Genomic DNA, 19,241 nt, shown 5'->3' with positions numbered 1-19,241 from the left:
GTAGATTTTTGCAGGTTTTTGATAAACTGTTGCCAAGATGCCGTACAGATGTTCTAGGTTACATTTTTCCTCCAAGGGGCTTAATGCTACTGCATTTTAAACATATCATGACTCTCTATCTCTTTTGTTACAGTGATCACACTTTGATCACCTCAGTCTGTGCAAAAACGAAACAAAAAAGCATCAGAATACAATGAGGATATGCCAGCAACTCACAGCAGCCAAACACCTGGTTAAGCAATGAAGTATTTCAAGGAAACTAACTGCTCCTGTTGTTCGGGAGAAAGAAGTCTTACCTCTTTTCAGTGAAGAGTGATCTCAAAAAAAAAAAATAAAATCAGAATTACTTGAGGTTATTAAAAAAAATAAATATTGGACCCTTAGTTTATCAATAAATTAACAGTTCTTCTGATATTCTCATAATGGAGAGAAGAGCTTATTATTTTAAAGTCTTCTCTGTAATTTACAGAAGGAGCCATTCAAAGGACAGCTGCTCTTCTTCTCCACCGAACAGTGGATACTTTGGTCAAAAGAACATCTATAGTTAAACCATAGAACAAGAAGCTGTTACTTTCTGAGACATAGAGAAACCCCCTGTCTAATCCAGTCTTTATTTGTTGCTTTTCTAATAAGCCTGAATCTTCTTCCAGTGGTAACATGAAATGCAACAGGGTGGGACAGAAAAAACCCCCACAATAATATATTGATTAAAGTTTGAAATAGTATGCAAAATGGAGATAAAGAGCTAAATATTGGGTTAACTCTATGTCCAGTTATTTCAGTGGTATTTTGCTCTGACTTCACGGAAGCAGAGGTGCAACACAGCATTGTTTAAAAACCAAGTAACTATTACCAATTGTAAAATATCATTTCTACCTGGGAGCTAAAGGCCAGAGTACTTTTTACATCAGGTCCAAATCAAGACTAAAGAGATGTTCTGATTCTAGTTGAAAAAAATAACAAGCTGTACCTGGAAATGAGAACAAAAGCTAAGATTTTGTGAAAACTCCATTTTGCACTGCGCTAGGTAAGTGTCCTTAAAAGATGACATAGAAAACCCAAGATGTCTACAGGAAGTCAACACCTAAACCTTGAGTCATAACAGGTCAGCATAACTATTGAGGTGACTCATAAAATGCAACAGCCAATGAATTTTACCTTTCCTGCAGAAAAAAGCTCTTAATCTGAAACAAACACATGAACAAATACACTTGGCAGCCAGAAGCACACTGTCAAGAAGATATACTGAGGCTATGAAGTACTTAGAAGTGAAGAAAGAAATTACCTTAGCCCCACGCTGTTGCTGTTCATCATCAGAGCAAGTTCTCCAGCTGCTTCATCAATGGGCACATCTTCTGAGCCAGGTACATGGCCTCTAAACCTGAAAAAGCAGAGATAGCTGGTTTTGCAGCTGGTCAAATCATCACACCAGGAACTCACCACAGAAAGGTGAGTTGTGCGACTATAAACAGGGCACTTAATCACGTTAAATGCAGAAGCTTTCACAACAAAAAGTGTATTTTTTACACTTTCGAATATACTTTTGCATTGGAAGACCGACTTACGTCCAGTGCCTTTGCTTCTGAGGGTTTCCGCTGGGAAAAAGATTAGAAAAATTTCTTTTACTGATTTCCAAGGACCTGGTCCCTTAAGAAAATGGTCACAGTATCCAATAAAAAACATCCCTGTTGGGCTCAGATTGCAGCTCCAGCAGTACCAGAGCCCAAAGGCATCATATGTAAACTGCATAAAATGTAGAAGTTGCTTGAGTTGGTTGTGTCTCCTGAAACTATGGGCTCCATTTTTAATAATTACCCCACCTTTTTCTTTCTCTCCAATGAAAATAGAAAAATCAGCACTTTTCCCTTTCTATTTGAATAAAATTCCTGTTTACAGGATTTACCCATATTTGTCTAATTACTGAGAAACAATGTTTTGCCATTTCTGGAACTCTCCGCTTCTGGTGTGGTTAGCATCAGGAGGAGTCACTGCACTGCCCCGTTCCCTGCACACACACCATTTTTGATAGCCAAACAACTGTTTCACATAGAGAGAAAATACAAACTGACAGTACTATGCTCACTTGAGGCTAAATAACGGAATGTGGGATATTAAAATGAAGTTATGGTGCAGCATGGCCAAAAAAGGTTCAATTAATATTTTCACTAAATGAGCTGAATAGCTAATAGCCAATAATTACAAATGGCCAGAGACCTTTTACTTGTCATTCAATGACAATACTTTCAGCAGCTCAGAATGGACCTTAACCGGCACTCCACCCATGCAGAAGGACAGACAAAAATAAACACTATGTGGAAATGGATTTTTGTTGTATTGCTTTTTTAAACTGTCATGATGTTAAGAGATGAACTAGGTTAGAGCCTCCTGGCAATGAAGCAAAGGGTATTTGAGCTTAGCTAAACAAATTTTTATTGTTTGTAGTATATAAAATTACCCTGTTATCCAGTGCAAAAGTGAATTATATACCTAGAACTGAAACAGAACTGTGATGTCTAAAAGATTTACCTGTAAATATCAAACAATTAGTTCTAAAGAGACTGAATATTTTTAAAAGCAAGCACACTATATTCTAGTTGCTTTTATGGCAAATGTGCTTTCACCTGCACCTCTGAAAAGAGATTACAAAAATACTTTGTGTCCTCATATTGATAATATATGACTTTCTTTCATAGCATTCTTTTAGATAACACGAACACTGTAACCCATTAAGGGTGGGGGCTTTTTCAGGGGAAAAAAAAAGGTTAAAATACACATAATGGCATTAACAAGCACATCACTGTAGATATATTTAAGGTTCATTTTTTGTCTGGGCTTATGATACCTCAAAGAAGGCTGAAAAATATCCATTAAAAAAACCCACCAAAAACCAAAAACAAAACCACCAAAAAACTCAGTCTGTATGTTCTTCATATTCTACTTGTTTTTCATTAGAGGGATGCATGTGTAGAATTAAGGTATTTGATGATTAAGAATCCATCTGTTCCTGCTTAATTCTCACCTGAAGTCATAATCCTTTGTTTGTGACCTGAGTCATTCTCAACACACACAATTGTGATTGCCTTTCAGACTGGCATTTTTAAAGCCACATAAACACATTATTTTCAATGTAAGCCAAAATTCAAGAAGACAGACAGACCGGTCTAATACAGTATTCTCTTTTACAGTTTGAAAAGTAACCAGGGGGCTGGGATTAAGAAAGTCATATATTCCTCCATGGTGGTTATAACACGTGAATGCAGGAAGTGGGTTGTGTAATGCAGACTCTCATGGGATGCTGTCAGCAGTTCCCATATTAAAACAGTATTGAAATAAGCATCCTTGTGATTTTTCCCCATTGCTCTCCCTTCCTGATGCTGAAATACTAGTACTCAACTGAGTTATACTGGCTGATTCAACTTGCTTTAACCTGCTCCCTTTCACTGTTCCTCTCCACTCTAGCAGCATAATACCAACAAACTAGTTTCTCCTTCCAGAGTCCCCATTTACATTGTCAGGAAGGTGTTCTCTCACCTTGTGCAACAACCTCATGGGCCGTTCAAGCCACATCCCATATTTCTATGGTTATAGTTTTTAAGCATGTCTTCTGCCTCAGTCTTGGCATTCTCCCTTCCATAAACACCATTAGCTTCTGTAATTAAAAAAATTCTTTCCATGGAAAGAAAATGTCTTTGCTACACAGAGATCCCTTCCTTTTCCACATATATATGTATATAGGGGGAAAAAATATATTTCATTTATGTAAAAAGTGATGTAAAACATACTTCTTCCAGTCTCTACCTCAGAAGGTGAAATACTTCAAAACGGACCTCTCCTAGGAAAGAAGGGGAAATGCCACATCGATGTCATCCACACTCACGCTGCTCTCTTGCCAAATGTCTGTATTCCTTGAAGTGCCTGCACTAAGATCAACCTCTCATTTTCTTCTACTGCTCCTCTTTCCCACCTACTCTTTTAGCACTGCTTTTCTTGTGCCTTTCTTTCTACCACATACTGTTTTCCTCTGCTGCTTTCCACAGCTGTCATGCTGTTTCCCAACAGTATATGCTAATATACTAAAAAGTCTCCTCTCCTCTAAATCACTACTGGAATTTGTGCCACAGGTCTTGCCTATCTTATCAGTTCCACTCTCACACTTTAATTAACTATTGTCCATGTGTTCATTAGAAATTTACCTTTTTTTTTTTCTTAAATTATAAATCTCAAAATCACCTGTTATAATCCATCCGGGATTGGTGTAGTTGCTGTTGTTTTAGGAGCAGTTTTGCTTCTTGCTTAGCCAACAAATGTTGGAGTCGTTCCTTTTCAATTTCCAGCTCCATTTTCTGGAGAAGCAGCTTCTGCCTTCTTTCTTCATACAACCTTTTAGCCTGCTCTGTTTCTTTAGCCCCTGAGTCCATGCTGTCATTCAGCCCAGAAACTTGAGAGCGCCTGGAATAATCACAGGTTTTGTGAACTGGCCCAGAGTGTCTTCTAAGTACCTGGACGACATGGCGGCTCTCTTGCACGCTCCCTGAGCTCCCGACATGCCCACAGGCACAACCATGACTCACAGGGCATGTGCTCTGAAATTCATTTGTTTTCTGGTCCATCTCTTGAGCTGGTTTTACATGATGAGGGCTCCTCTGCTTGGCTGGGGAAATCACATTGTTACACTTTCTGTGCAAGCCATTTTCTACCGGATATTCCTTTAGACACTCCTGATGGTTGTAATGGGTTTCAGTCCTGTAACCATGATTATTTCTGCAAGGCTGAGACAATGCAGCACGGGCTGGGCTTGCAGGCTTTGATGCTCTACTGTTCTTATAAAAAGTTTGAGGTCGCCCAATACCCAAGTAGGAACCATCTAGCTCCAAAGATGGTTGTTGGCATAAGCTTTTCTTACTGGATACCTGCAATAAGAGAAACGATTTCCTGTGAATTACCAAAATTTATCTTTGCTCATTAATTTCACTTGGTAAATGTGTTCTCTCAGAAATAGATTTGCTGCATCATGCTGATGGACGTACAGCCAAACCCAAGAAAATGTTTATCAGAAGACATACATGAATCTGCTATCAAATCTACATTTCATTCCACCTACACAAGTGTAATAAATGTAAAACTACTGCCTGCAGGATCCTCAGCATAAAATGAGTCGATTCAGAGTATCAAGTAGTTGTGAGCATCTAGGGTTACATAAAATCAACTTGAAGAGTGGCAAAAAACATTAAATGTTAATGTTTGAAAATGTTTAATTTTGAATACTGAGCCAAAAAATCCATTCAGCCACTATAAATACTCTTTGATTGGCCATTACACAGCAGGAGATTTGATGTAAAACATTTCACCTTGCACTGAATGGGATATTACTTACCGCTGGAAATTTGATGAGAGTTTTTGAAATATCTTTACAGAAACACAGATAAAAACCAACTACTTTCTGTAAAAAATGGTTGTACATCAAAAGCTGTCATTTAAATACAAAACATGTTTAAAGTCAGCTATAAACGTAAGTGATTTTTCAATTAAGCTGGGCAAGTGATTATACTGTGATAAAACTTTGAAGAAAGAAAGCAACTGTAATTCACATTTGTCAACCCACAGCAAGCAAATTCTAGTGGTTTTGTTACACTCCTGGATATTACGTAACAGACATCAAAATCTTACTTACATCCCAGAGTATCTTTGCACTATGGTTCATCTAGGCAGTTAAGCTTTTGAGTTTTTATGCACATCAGGAACAGCAGTGAATCAGGCACTCATATTTCTTTTGCTAGACCTGCGCATTAATTTCAGTAACATACTGAATTTAAACTTCTCCAGCCTTTGGGACCTTTCACAAAGATCTAATTTTTTTAATTACAGAAGCTAAGTTTACTGAAGATAACAAAACCACTGCAGTGAAAGTGGTTTAGCAGGGAAATTTGGAATCCACTGATGGAAAGAAAAGTATTATTTGCACTCTGGCAATGAAGACAGGTATTGTCCACATGGAGTGGAAGACAGTCAGGAAGCCCCAAAACACTAGAACTTAGGAATGCCAGCAACCGTCCAGTGATGATCAGTAGAGAGATATAACCCAAATCTATGCAGTATTAATGTATAATTTAAGTTCTTTTTAATAATAAACAAAATACCAAATATACTTTGCTGCCCTTCAAGACAACCAATTACAAGTTTCTTGTAGACTTCACAGAATGTAAACTAACATGGATTAGCACCTGAATACTGATATTTTATTATTTCCAGTTTTGTGGATACAAATATATCCTCTCTGCCATGTGATTGAAAGCCAAGGATGTCATGTTTTGCCCCAAAGGGCACCATGAGTTGGGGGCATTTGCATTAATGTCAGTGCTAAATGTCTGAGGAAAGTCTGTTGCTTGGACTGGGTGAAAAGTGCAGGACATTAAAATATTTTAAAGTCAGAGAGGCTGGAAGGGCAACTGAGCAGAAATGCAACATGCTGCCAAAAAAAACGGAGTTTTGTTATTTATTATTTGTACCGTGCCATCATTGTCTGCAATATTTTCTAGACAAATGAAGGCTACAAAGCCCTTTTAATCTAAATTAGACAATACATAAAGAGATGACCAGTAACAGGAAGAAATATTACAGAAAAGCAAAAGTAAGAGAACCCCTTGGTTACGCACTGTCTCTCATTTCTTACCTCACTTGCTTCTCCTAATAAAGCATTTAGGGCTCCTACAGGAAGAGGCTTTCAAGGTGGCTAGTTTTCCAGGCCCCTAGGACAGCAGAAGGTGGCAGACCTGAAGGTATTCTTAGAGAATCCTATCGGAGCTGGCAGCTTAGGGTGGTATACAGAAAGTGTACACCTACCCTTCTGCAGCCCATAAATAGAAGTGAAAAGGAACAAAAAAAAAAAAAAGACTCAGAAGATGAAATAACTGAGAATGTCTTTATTTTAGCATTTGGTTGACTGACTGAAGAGACAAGAGAATATTAAGAAATCTAAGCACACAAATGAAGATGGTAAAAAATAATCATTGGGAGCTGGTTTAAGAATACAGGCCCACACTGCAAATTAACTTCATGGCTGAGATTCTTTATTAAGAGTCCCTGAAGGCCCTAAAAGACAGGTATCAGTTAGCATTTGTTGACCTTGGCCACCATTAAATCTGCCCTGATGGTCTCAGAAATGGCACTGACATTTAAAGACTTCATAACAAGGCAGAGAAACTTTAATGTTATTTCACAGTTACAATATGTTTGCAGGGGGGAAAATTCTCATTAATGTCACTGAATGCAAGTGAGGTTTTTTTTATTCCCTTAGAAGGAGGAGGTCATGTTAGGCAGAAGACTGAGTTCCAACATGCCTTTGACAGCTACTCAGTACTTTGCAGGGTCTAACCTCAAATTAAAAATAACTGCTGGGAATCAGAAGCTAGTCAACAACTTTTTTAGCAATTTGTGTTTTTCTGTTAATGCTTTAAATTGAAAACTACAGCTGGATGGTAGAAGCTGCAGGGAAAATGGACAGCCATTTACACTTATGAGGGATCAGATAAGACCAGAGCATGCCATGACGGATCTGTAAGATGCAGGCCAGGTGAAGGGTAAAAAGCGAAAAAAATTAAAATCCCAAAGACCCACATACTACCATGAGTCTAAAGACTCACAAGCATAAGGAATTGGGTAATTTTACAAGATGAGTTTAAGAAAGATATTGCCTACGGGACACATGGAAAACATGACAGACCATGATGGAACAGCTGTGCTTTCCCCTCGGTGGAACTCTTCCAGGCTTGCTGTACAGTACAACTTAAAGATACAACTTCCTTTAACTGAGGCTTAAACAAACAGACTGCTCCTTGCAACATACGGAGTTAGTAAGACTTGATCAGATGGAAACAAGGAGATATTAAAAAATAGTTCAAATAATCTTTAGAAGGGTTTAAAGAGGAAGACATGTGGGAAGTTCCATGAAATCTTTACCTCAATCCCAGTAATTTTTGCTCAGGGATTCAGAGCAGAGCTTAAACAAACATCCAGTCCTTAAAGCTTCCTACAAACAGACAAACAGTGCACCAGTTTTATGCATGCAGCATTATGATCTCTGCAAATTCTTCTTAAACGCAACTTGTGTGCTCTGCAGTGTTAATTCACAGTGCTGGCAGAGGAGACACAGTTACAGACTGACTCCAGCACACAGGGCTTTGTACTGCAAGGGATGAACGAGTAACAGATCAGATCTTACAATCTCAACACAGGCAAGGTCCTGACAGATTTCGCTGGTAGCTCTGCATGTACAAAACATGTTTAAGAAACAGCCCAAAAACATTACCTCGAGGAGTCTTGCACTCTGAGAACAAAAGCATACACTGGGCAAAATACAGTGCCATTACGTTGAACAGCGCAATTCCTATAGATGTTAACAGCATTAGTTTTATCCATAGCACCTGGGTTTGTAGTTTGTAGCTGAAATACATTTGAATACAGAAAAAGAGACAATGAAATAAAATTTTTCTCAATTGTTTCTTGAGAACATTTCTCTAACCTGGATTTTCAGCTCCAAGGAACATGCAAGTTCAGAACTAGTCCATTATTCTGAGCAGGGACCCTGGAGGAAGCCAAGAAGAATGAACAGAAGCAGCAATCAGAGGAGAAATACAGAGATTTAAAGATATTTGAAGATGAAGTGAAAATTTCTAAATGGACAAATCCAAGGCTACCATATACAGGGACACCTTAAAGACCACCAAGGGCATGTATCAATGACCTAGCTGACGCACAAAGGTATACATCCTAAACCTGGAACTCGGTCACCACCATGCATTGTTGATGTATGGGTCTCATCTGAATAAAGCTTGAGTTGGGTTTGCAGGTCTACCAACAGTATAAGCACTTGCTCTTGTCAGTAGGATCAGGAGAATATATTATAAATAAGCTCAGGTAAGATATTGGGGCAACAGAAATGTCATTTTAAGAACAATTATTTCAAATGATAGGACTATTTGAAGTGCATTACTAGTGATTAAGGAGCTATTCTTTCCAAGAGTCTGTAAGAATTTATCAAGGAGAATGTAAAAAGGTAAAGATTTTAAAGTAAATTAGTAGGATATATTGAAGTCTATCATTTTTTTTTCTTTAAATCATACAATCCTTTACTAAAATCTCTACCATAAGTAACCTAATATCAGTCATTATAAAGTGCCCACATAATAGTTCAGCAACTGTCTCTGTCAGTACCTAAGATAAATACAGTAGATAACTTGGAAGGTAAGCTGACCATTTTTCAAGCAAGAAATAAAGCCCAATTTTCTGTACAAATTATGTATAGCTATGATTGCCATATTCCACTGAATAAAAGAAGTGGTCTCAATCAAAGAAACAATACGTGAATGACAGTCACAAGCCTGTATTTTTCCTGTGAAAACCTACTGAACTCAATATACTGAACAGGTGTAGCAAAAAAAGTCAAAATAATAAAACTGGATCACATCACAAAAAAGTGAATCTATAGCTGCTAGCTGACAGCAGAGGAACACCTCCTATGTTTGTGTTGCCTCCAATTTTCTTCTCCCCTCTTTGTTAAGAGGGTTTGAGCTTGGATGCCAGGTGCACGAAAAACCTGCATTCAAAGTGGCACACGAGCATTTGCTGGCACTCAGCTTTAAGTGTATATTTTGCATTCATAAACATGCCACCCTTCCTCTCCAGCTACACAAATATTGTAGATAATCTCTAACAAATGCTTCCATTTCAGACCAGCAAACTGGTTTTACGCTGGCTGATAAGGTAGTCATTAATAATACAGTGCTCCAAGAAAACTAAAGCAAAGAGCGTGTATGTTGAGTCTTGGAAGTCACTGTGAGCGGAATGCCCATTAAGCCCCAACAGTACCTACGTATGGCCATGTAATACCTGACCACTATGTTTGCTACAAAGCAAACATGTTTGCTTTCCAAAACAAAACTATATCGGACCTGTTTGCACTATAGAAAAATGCCACTATAGTAATCTTGACAGCACCAGGTCTAACTATTAACATTCAATGTGCTGCCAACATTATAAAAACGAAAAATCACAATCTTCTGACTTCAATTTTTTACTTCTGCCCTTTATTTTACTGAAGAATCAGTAGTTCAAGACCTAGATAAATATTTCAAAACCTATACTATTTGTGAGCAGAGCAGGTCACTACCATTTCCCAGTGCATTTAGAGTTCATGTGAAATAAGGGCAGAAGAGTGATGAGCTGCATTTTTAACATGGGCATACACAGAATAGTTGTCTAGCTGATAGAGAATGCGTAATGCAACATCTGCACAGTGCGCCTTGCCAAAGCCCATCCCAAATAAATGTAGTGCATTCTCCCTAGTGCAATTAACTCTCGTACTCTGGCAGGTTTTGCTAGAAGATCATCAAGGTAGATTACCTTCCAGCATATGAACTAAATACTTACAGGTGTTATATCATCAGTTATTACTTACAAACTTCTGCATTTAACAAGACATCCAGGCAAATGAATGATCTAATTTATGAATTATTTATAAGAATTTCACAGCATGCTCCTGGCGTCATCCATGGCCTTTTCCAGGTCATATGACACCAATTAGAGCTGAATTTTAAATTATTCAATAACCTGAACTCTCTTGTCATTTAACATATAGATATCAATGCAGTAAACAAGTTAAGTCTAATGGGCCCTGGAGGTTTGCGTTCCTCCGCCCATCAGCAGCAGAGGCTGTATGCTACCACTGGAATAGAAAATAATAGAATGCAGCAGTCAAAAACATTTGCAAGGTTTTAATAAGTTATTTTGGCTCCCTTAGGGATTTTAGTATAACTTACAAGCACTGAATCTAAACCATATTAAAGTCCTTAGCTATGTGCTTTTAAAACAAAATTAGGACATAGCAAAAGAGCAAGTCTGACACTAACCCTAATTTAGGCCCTTAATTTGAAATGTAGTGGAAATTATGGAGTAAGCAGGATTTACTGTGCACAACTCATTACCTCCAGGCTCTCCTACAGTACAGCCAAAAATAGCCCCTTTACCAACACACATACACCTGTCTGTAAAGATAAGGCTACATGCAGGGAAATGGAAATGTTAATTTAACAGCTATCAGTTGACAGGTACACCTCGCACTCCTTAGCAATTGGGTGGAGAAGGGACCTCCACCCCTCTGCTATCCTAACAGTACTGGGGAGACCAGTGCTCTATGAACCCATCCAGATTTGGGTATCAGCTTCAAGATGTACCAGTTCAGAGGAAAGGTTTAAGGACCTTTGTGGCACATTATAAAAAAGAGAGGGCATATAACAGCCTCTGAAGCACACATGCAATAAAGGACATCTTAAAAACATTGTTTTCCATCATGACTACAAGACAGACAAGAAGATATCAACAGCAAAGGTACTTGAGATGAACAGCACAATTAGATATCTGATTCTGCCTCAGTGTAAAGCCTGCAAGAAACACACAGCAAGCATGGCACATCCTGGCTCCAAATCAGTTGCCCTCCAACATCTCATGAACCTTTGAGCATGAATTCACGAATGAAGGGAGGCATACCAGACCCCTTGTCTACTGATCTAGCCTAACAAGTCCAAGATATATGGTGGAAAACTTTTGAGACTGGGTGCAGCTCAGTACAAGCCTAAACTGTGCCCAGCACTGACTTATTTTTATAGTATCTGTGCCTGAACTTTCTGAATGCTGCTGTACTAAACCCCAGACCCACTCCTGCAGACAGTTGCTTGCAGAACCCTATCTTGGAGGATCCAGCGACCCCACTCATTCCTTTGCCTTCTCACTGCTTTGCAAGAATTAAAACGTTTTCTGAGGTCATTCCAACAGCAAGAGGAAAAGATGGAAAAGGAGATGTTCAGTTTATCATTTTAAACACTAGCAAGAAGTTCTCTAGCTACTGCTGTCAAGATGAACGCCAAAAAAACCCCAATGATGTTGAGAAAATATCATGCCAAATAAGTAAAAGCACATCTATCCAAAATGTCCAGCCAGATTAGGAAGAATAAGAATCTAGATTTTCTACCCTCCAACTTATCACAGGAGCAGTCTGTAAGAAAGGTTTGGGTTTTTTTTTCAACTTTTTAAGAAAAATAGCAGAGAGAGGAAAAAAGACAACTGCCTAATCTCACAGAACACATTTTAAGAACATACAAAAATAGCTGTAAGGGATTTTATTTTGATTACCAGCCAAATTTAGTTTTATTCCTATGCTGGGCACCATTTGATTATTTCACATTAAGGGTAGTAACATGTTGGATGATAAGAGGGAAGTTCATATTGGTTTTCATTAAAGAGTAATACCCACCATGTCTTTGGTCTTTCAAGGTAACTTTTTCAAAGTTATTTTAAAAAGCAAACAGTTTTCCACTTGGAATCAGAAGTTTAGCATACCAGGGGCAACACATGTTCCGGGCTACTGCCAGTCTCTTTAGAATTCAATCAACATTGCTCCAAAGTCATGCTTTCACAGCTCCAGACACAAGACAAAAGGGCAAATATACCGTGACCCTTCTAAATAGCCCTGATTACTGTGATCAAACAGAAGCCGATACTTATGTGGATAAGAACCTATAGAGTTTGATGTGTGAAGATTACTGCAGGAGTAGACACTGAATCAGCATTTGCCAATGCGTACCTCACCATGACAGCTAATATCACCTTTCCCCTGTATTTACAGTAGGGATAACTGTGGTACCCATTGGCCAGTGATGAATTTTAAGTAACAGCCACTGTTCACTCAGAAAGATTACCAGAAAGTTTTACTTCCTTCAGAAGGTAAGTATGTCCTGCAGAGTCCCTGGGGCATGGATGTAGGCTTTGAAATGCCTTTGCTGCACAAAGAAAGAAAAAAAAAAAATAGACAACATCTATGAATTAAAAGCATGTTCAGAAGTAGGGACAGTGTTTTGAGGAAAAACAACCAGAAAGTTATTTAAATAATACAGAAATCCCACAAAAGCAAAACCAGATAATCTTTTGACTTGAAAAGAGTAGAAAGGTATGCCCAAGTGAGCACATTCAGTCAGGAGTGTCCTTGCACTAAGAGCCAGACGGCATTTAGATTCTGCTAATGATCCCATCTCTGGGAAATAATTCATAAAAAGTAAACAGTAATTTTCATGTGCCTGCCCTTTTGATCTTACATTTGTAGGGAGTATCCTGAGGCTAGCTGTGGGCGCCCCCGTGGCTCTGGCTGATTGACCTCTAATCTGCCCCTCAAGTAACGATCATGCCAAGGAATGACAACAAGAGTTGCATGTAAGCAGACATTTCAATGCAATCCCATTAAAGACAGGCTGACTCACTTCATCTTGTCAAAGAAGAAGTTTCACAGAAGAACAAATAAAAGCTTTTTAGACAGACTCTTTTATTTTGTGGTGATGCTATTCTTCAGAGCAAAGACTGGAACAAGACTAATGCACCAGCATCTGACTGGTACATAGCTTTACATTAACTGGCTAGATGCTAGTGCAAGACAGAACAACAGGCAGCCCCACAATTATGTGTTAAATAGTCTTGATAGGAGAAAAAAAAGAAAATCCTAAAGAAGAGGTAAATCAGGACCATGGTACTTGACCTCTCCACTTTTCAAAAAAGCATATATGCCCTTTATTAGAAAGCAGCTGCCTGAAGGCTTAGACACTGACTGCTTAAGGTCTCATCAGCTTTGAGATCACAGCTTGCATGCTTTTACCAACACTAATCCACAGTAAACATACGACTGCATGTATGAAGTAGCTTATGTCTCTGTAACTAGGAATGAAGCTAAAAGATAAAACAGCCAGTCCAGAGCAGCTGACGTGCAGAAACTTGCTGGCATGCCAAAACTTGCTGTCATGCCAAGGTGACTAAATTACCAGGAACAACATCTTTAAACAAGAGATTGAGGAAACTACAAATTAACCTACTACAATACATAGAATTGCGAGCTATTTGCTATTTTACAGTATTTCTGAAATTCTATTCTATTTTACAGTAATACTGAAAAAAACCATGTATATGCCCAACACACTGAAGGGTACAATGCAACACACAGATGGATGTACTGGTAGATAGGTAGCATTGGAGTTGCTACCAAGGCGCTTGAAAGGCTGAGTCTTCTCTGAATGGTAGCAGAACTCCATCATGGGCAGATATTACATATATATTATGCTTCCATTTCCTGCTTCAGTCTTTCCATAGTTAGTTCATATACCTGTTTAATAAGACTTTTTTTCAGATTCTCTTGCATTAGCAAGCACTCCATTTCTTATCAGAAGTCAACATCTTGTTGACTTGGCTGTGGATGTTATCTACCTGGACTTTAGTAAAGCCTTCGATACTGTCTCCCACAGCATTCTCCTAGAGAATCTTCATTTACAGTTATATAGGAAGTCCAGGAAACTGCGAATGGCACTCTGCAAATGGAAAGGATGTGAAAATTTTTGACTAAAAACACCTGAAAGTAGCTGAAAGTTTTGTGCAGAATACAGCAACCCTTGGAGAAGTTCCATCTATGCAGATTTACAGGATCTCATAAAAATTTTCCCCTAGAAAAGGGGAAATTTAAATCCTATTTTTAAAAAGGGAAAAAAGGAAGACCCGGGGAACTACAGTCAGTCTCACCTCTGTGCCTGGCAAGATCATGGAGCACATCCTCCTGGAAACTGTTCTCAGGCACATGGAAAACAGGGAGGTGAGGGGTGACAGCCAACATGGCTTCACTAAGGGCAAATCGTGCCTGACAAATTTGGTGTCCTTCTGTGATGGGGTTACAGCATTAGTAGATAAGGGAAGAGTGACAAGATGTCATCTACCTGGACTTGTGCAAGGCATTTGACACTGTCCCGCATGACATCCTTGTCTCTAAATTGAAGAAATATGGATTCAACAGAAGGCCAGGCTGAATGAGGCTTTGGGCAACATGGTCTAGTGGAGGCTGTCCCTGCCCATGGCAGGGGGGTTGGAACTAGATGGTCTTTGAGGTCCCTTCCAATCCAAACCATTCTATGATTCTATAATCTGTTATTTAATCTGACAATCTCCACATTGGACAGGTATCCCCTGAGACCTCTGAACAACAGAGGCAAACTATCTTGCTTGAGTCTGGAAGGCTTGGCTCTCTGAACATAAAAATTCAAGGTCGTCTTGGCATACAGGGGGTGATTTCAGTGAGAAATGAAATGTTGGCAAACTTGCAGTATCTCAAACAGGTACATAAATTAACTAATGGAAGATAGCAGGAAAAGTTGAATCAAGGAATAGAAGCAGGCATGGAGCAAATAGCAATCGCTCATTCCATGAGGGTGAGCCAGCTGCTTCCTTTTGAAGCCCCCCATGAAGATGCTGGCTTCAGGATACTCTCGCCACACTTGAAATGCCACTGAGGATATCCCAGCAGATCTTTCAAATATGGCTGAGATTCCTTAAGAGCTGGGGTCATTCTGCAGTGGGTTTAGTACAGTTGAAGGTAGCAACAGCTGACAGAGGGAAATGACTTCTGATATATCAAGCTACAAAGATCAACTTCCTCTTGAGCCATGGAATGATCTTTTATAGTCCTGCTTGACACCATAAAGTATAGCAATGGTATCACGGCTATTATTTGCATAGAATGGTCCTAGATGTGGTGTAGAGCACTTTGACAGTCCATCCTGATGGGTCTCAGCTGCAGAATATTGATATAAAGGCTCTTCTATAGTTACCATACACCATTAGGTTGTCTGAATGGACATCCATCACTACCAGCTTGTGTGAAGGAGAACATTAAGTTAAAAGGGCATGACCAAGCATAAATTGAAAGGCCCTCCACTACTGCAGGGCACCAGTGACCATGCAAGGCAATCGCCTTCACTCTGAGACAGTGCAGCCTGGACAGACAGACCAAGTAAAACCCACCCACAGGTTTATTAAAGGAAGCTTAGTTTAGAAAAGCTCACAAGTGTCAGCATTGGCAGTAGTCTGAAAGGAAATCCTTGCACAAAGCTGGCCCTTTGTCATATGCACACAAAAATACATAAAAATTAAATACGTATGTATAGACTCACATTAATAGCTAGCAAAACACTATGCCCTGCTTAGCTGAAAGACAGGGGACAGGGAGGGGCAGTTTCCAGCTAAGAAACCCTACAGTACAGTGTCTCCAAGTTAGAATGAAGATGTAGATCTTCCTTTGAATAGAGAACCTTTATTCTATTGTGCTGTCCCAGTCCTAAGAGTACTGGTTCTATTGCTGTGATTGAACGTTAGATACCTCTTTTGCTCTCTTTCCAACCAGTACCGTAACAGCTGTCCATTTTCAAAAGCAAATCTGCTTCCTACCTGATAATAATTAACATAGCAGATATATGACATCCGAATTTGACATAAATTATTCTCAAGGAGGAAACAAATTACTGAAGGGAATTTTTTTTCCCAAGGAAAACTAAAGAAGTTTGAAATTGTAAATTTCACCTTTCCTCTGGTTTATTACTCCCCAATTTGTGAACTCAATCTGTACAATAAGTCTGCACAAATACAGAAACCAGCAGCAGTCCATGATGTCAAAAGTTATGAATTTTGGAAGTTCTGACAAAATTCTAATGCAGAATGGATGGTCCTTGTATCCGTGTTCCCAGACCACTTCTTTGGATAGTGTTAGTTAATAAATGGATTTTGACTACCAGGCTTATTCCATCTGAAAAAGCTGCACTTCAGTTCTCCTTCTTAAACTCTGAATTCAACAAAGAATAGCAATGCTTTGGGGCTGAAAAATCTCTAAAACCACCAAGTGCCACCTTTAACAGGAGCAGAATTAGGTCAACAGTAAAATTCACTCCCTCCAGGAACAGAATTGAACCATCCAGTTGAGCACAGAAGAAATTCTCACCACATGTTTCCATATTTGTAAAGTGCCTTGGGATTTGTAAGGAGTAACAAAAAAAATATTTCCAAGTATTGTTGTAGAGCAGAAAGCTCTATCGTACTGGAGAAGCAAAAAAAGAGTTTGAGCCTCTCTCACAGTTACGTATTAAATGAGCACATCTTTCCAAGTGCCACAAACTTCATGGGAGAGAAGATATTAAGTTGCAAGTATTCAGAATCATAGAATCACAGAGTGGTTTGGGTTGGAAGGGACCTCAAAGATCACCTAGTTCCAACCCCCCCTGCCATGGGCAGGGACAGCCTCCACTAGACCACATTGCCCAAAGCCTCATCCAACCTGGTCTCAAACACTTCCAGGGATGGGGCATCCACAACCTCTCTGGGCAACCTGTTCCAGTGCCTCACCACCCTCACAGGAAAGAATTTCTTTCTAACACCTAATCTAAATCGACCCCCCTTCAGCTTAAACCCATTACCCCTTGTCCTGTCACTACACTCCCTGATAAACAGTCCCTCTCCAGCTTTCCTGTAGGCCCCTTCAGATATTGACTGGTGGGGAAAAAAAAAAAAGGGAGAAAGGCCAAAAGTAAAGCAAAGAAGAAAGCCAAATCACATTGGTTCAGTCAGGTATTTAAAATGGGTTTTCTTTAATTAGCTGAACTGTAATACAAATTAAAACTGAATTTCTTGCTCACAATATATTCATTGGAGGGGAGGGGATTCAGCTGGCTATTTCCAAAGCAGTTCAAGCTAAAACAGACTCAGTTGTGCAGGACTGAACAGGAGCCAGTTTCCATCCTTCTCAAAAGACCGAAAAGCAACTTGGCAGCAGAGAGTCTGACTGCAAGCTCCATCTCAGAAATACTTACGAAGCAAGACAAACCTGTGGCCATTGTGACTGAACTCATTAAAATCACTACAGATTATTTAAAGCCCTCATGCCTGACATTCAAGTCCTTTATTATGCTTTAAATGCCTAGGAAAAGAAGCTGTAGACATAGGGCAGAAATGAGGGCTTTAATATCACAGCCGATCACTAAGTGACCAGTAAAAGGAGTTTGGTGCCACATTTTTGGCATGAAATGTTAAATGGGATTGATTGTAGAACTTCACTTTGTTTTTGAAATCTTTTGCTTTCTGATGACAGAACTGTTGATGATACAAATGCCCAAGCTCAGCTTTCAGTCTGGATAATGACCAGAAGCAAAGTAATCGCATCTCTTGGATCAGTGTCTGTTTCATGATACGAGATAAGATTAATAGTTTCATGCTGATTTGCCATTTCCTAGAGTGGTGTTAAATTACAAATTTACAGGGGGTTGGGGGGGATGTGTACTCTATGAAACTCTTAGAAAAGGGCAAAACCAAAGCACAGTTATCATAAGATAAAACCATAAAACAATCACAGCCCTTGGGGGACCAGAAACTCTGTGCAGCTTCTCATGTGTCAGATCATCATAGGGTGCCTGGTTATTTTATGATAAGATTATCTAATGTTAATCTCACCACTAGAATTGCCTGCAATAAAAATGTTACCAACTTTCTGATTTTAATTACCGGGTTCCTGAAGATAACTACTTCAATTCTGTTTGAAAAAAAACACTCCCCATGGTTTCTCTGAAGCTAGGAGTACTTCAAATATCAAACTTGTGGATTGGATGACTTTCAATGTCTTTAATTCTGTGATTATTAACTCCTCTCTTCCCTCCTATTTTCACCTAGTCATCCCAACAAAGGACAGTGTTACATGCATACAGGATAACACAATTTCTTCCATTTCATTTCACAAACTACACCAAAAGAATGCCAAATACCTCAAAAGAAATCCGTAATGCATCTATAAGTAGGCATTCTTGAAATAATGCAGAAGACGAAAAATTATTTCCTAACCCAAAATTGTCAACATGATGACTTTAGGATTAGCTAGCAGAGGTGGTGACCACCACTTTAACAAATTCAACAGCAGGAGCCTCCAAGCTGATTCCCTAGATGAGGTTTCTGTTGAGCAATCTCTTCAGAACCCACCGCTAGCTTACCTAAGACAGTATCTCAGGTGTTGGTTCCATCACCAACGTAACACACACACACATCCCCTTTGCATTATAATTCTCATACCTGTAAAGCTTTTTTAATAAGTATGTTTCTCTCACTATTCAATGCACAGTAGCAAATGACTGCAGAGCCATATAAGCTATTTATTGTCACAGGACTCCAACTGCAGATAAGAAATTTCAAAAGGAAATGTTGTGCAAAAACCTTTAGGGAAACACTTTTCAGGGGCAGTGGGGGTAGGGATCCTTAGGAACAAAAAGGAAGTGCAACATTCAATAGGAGGGGAAAAAACCCAAGCAGGAGAACTCGGGCAATTTCAAGAACCTCCCACTGTATCACAAAGCAGC

General features: G+C 39.2%; 1 protein-coding gene across 1 annotated transcript in view; it reads right to left on the bottom strand.

The window, feature by feature from the left end:
* KIAA1328 (KIAA1328 ortholog) overlaps window positions 1–19,241 on the bottom strand; it is a 179,967-nt gene that overhangs the window by 53,575 nt on the left and 107,151 nt on the right. Inside the window, 2 exon segments of the mRNA XM_075741197.1 lie at window positions 1,286–1,375; window positions 4,231–4,910. Of these exon segments, the coding sequence (XP_075597312.1) occupies window positions 1,286–1,375; window positions 4,231–4,910 (770 nt within the window).

The sequence above is a fragment of the Balearica regulorum genome, chromosome Z, assembly GCF_011004875.1.
Source record: "Balearica regulorum gibbericeps isolate bBalReg1 chromosome Z, bBalReg1.pri, whole genome shotgun sequence".
Lineage (NCBI taxonomy): Eukaryota > Metazoa > Chordata > Aves > Gruiformes > Gruidae > Balearica > Balearica regulorum.
Note: the sequence above shows the minus strand (reverse complement) of the source record. Positions and strands in the feature narration are given on the sequence as shown.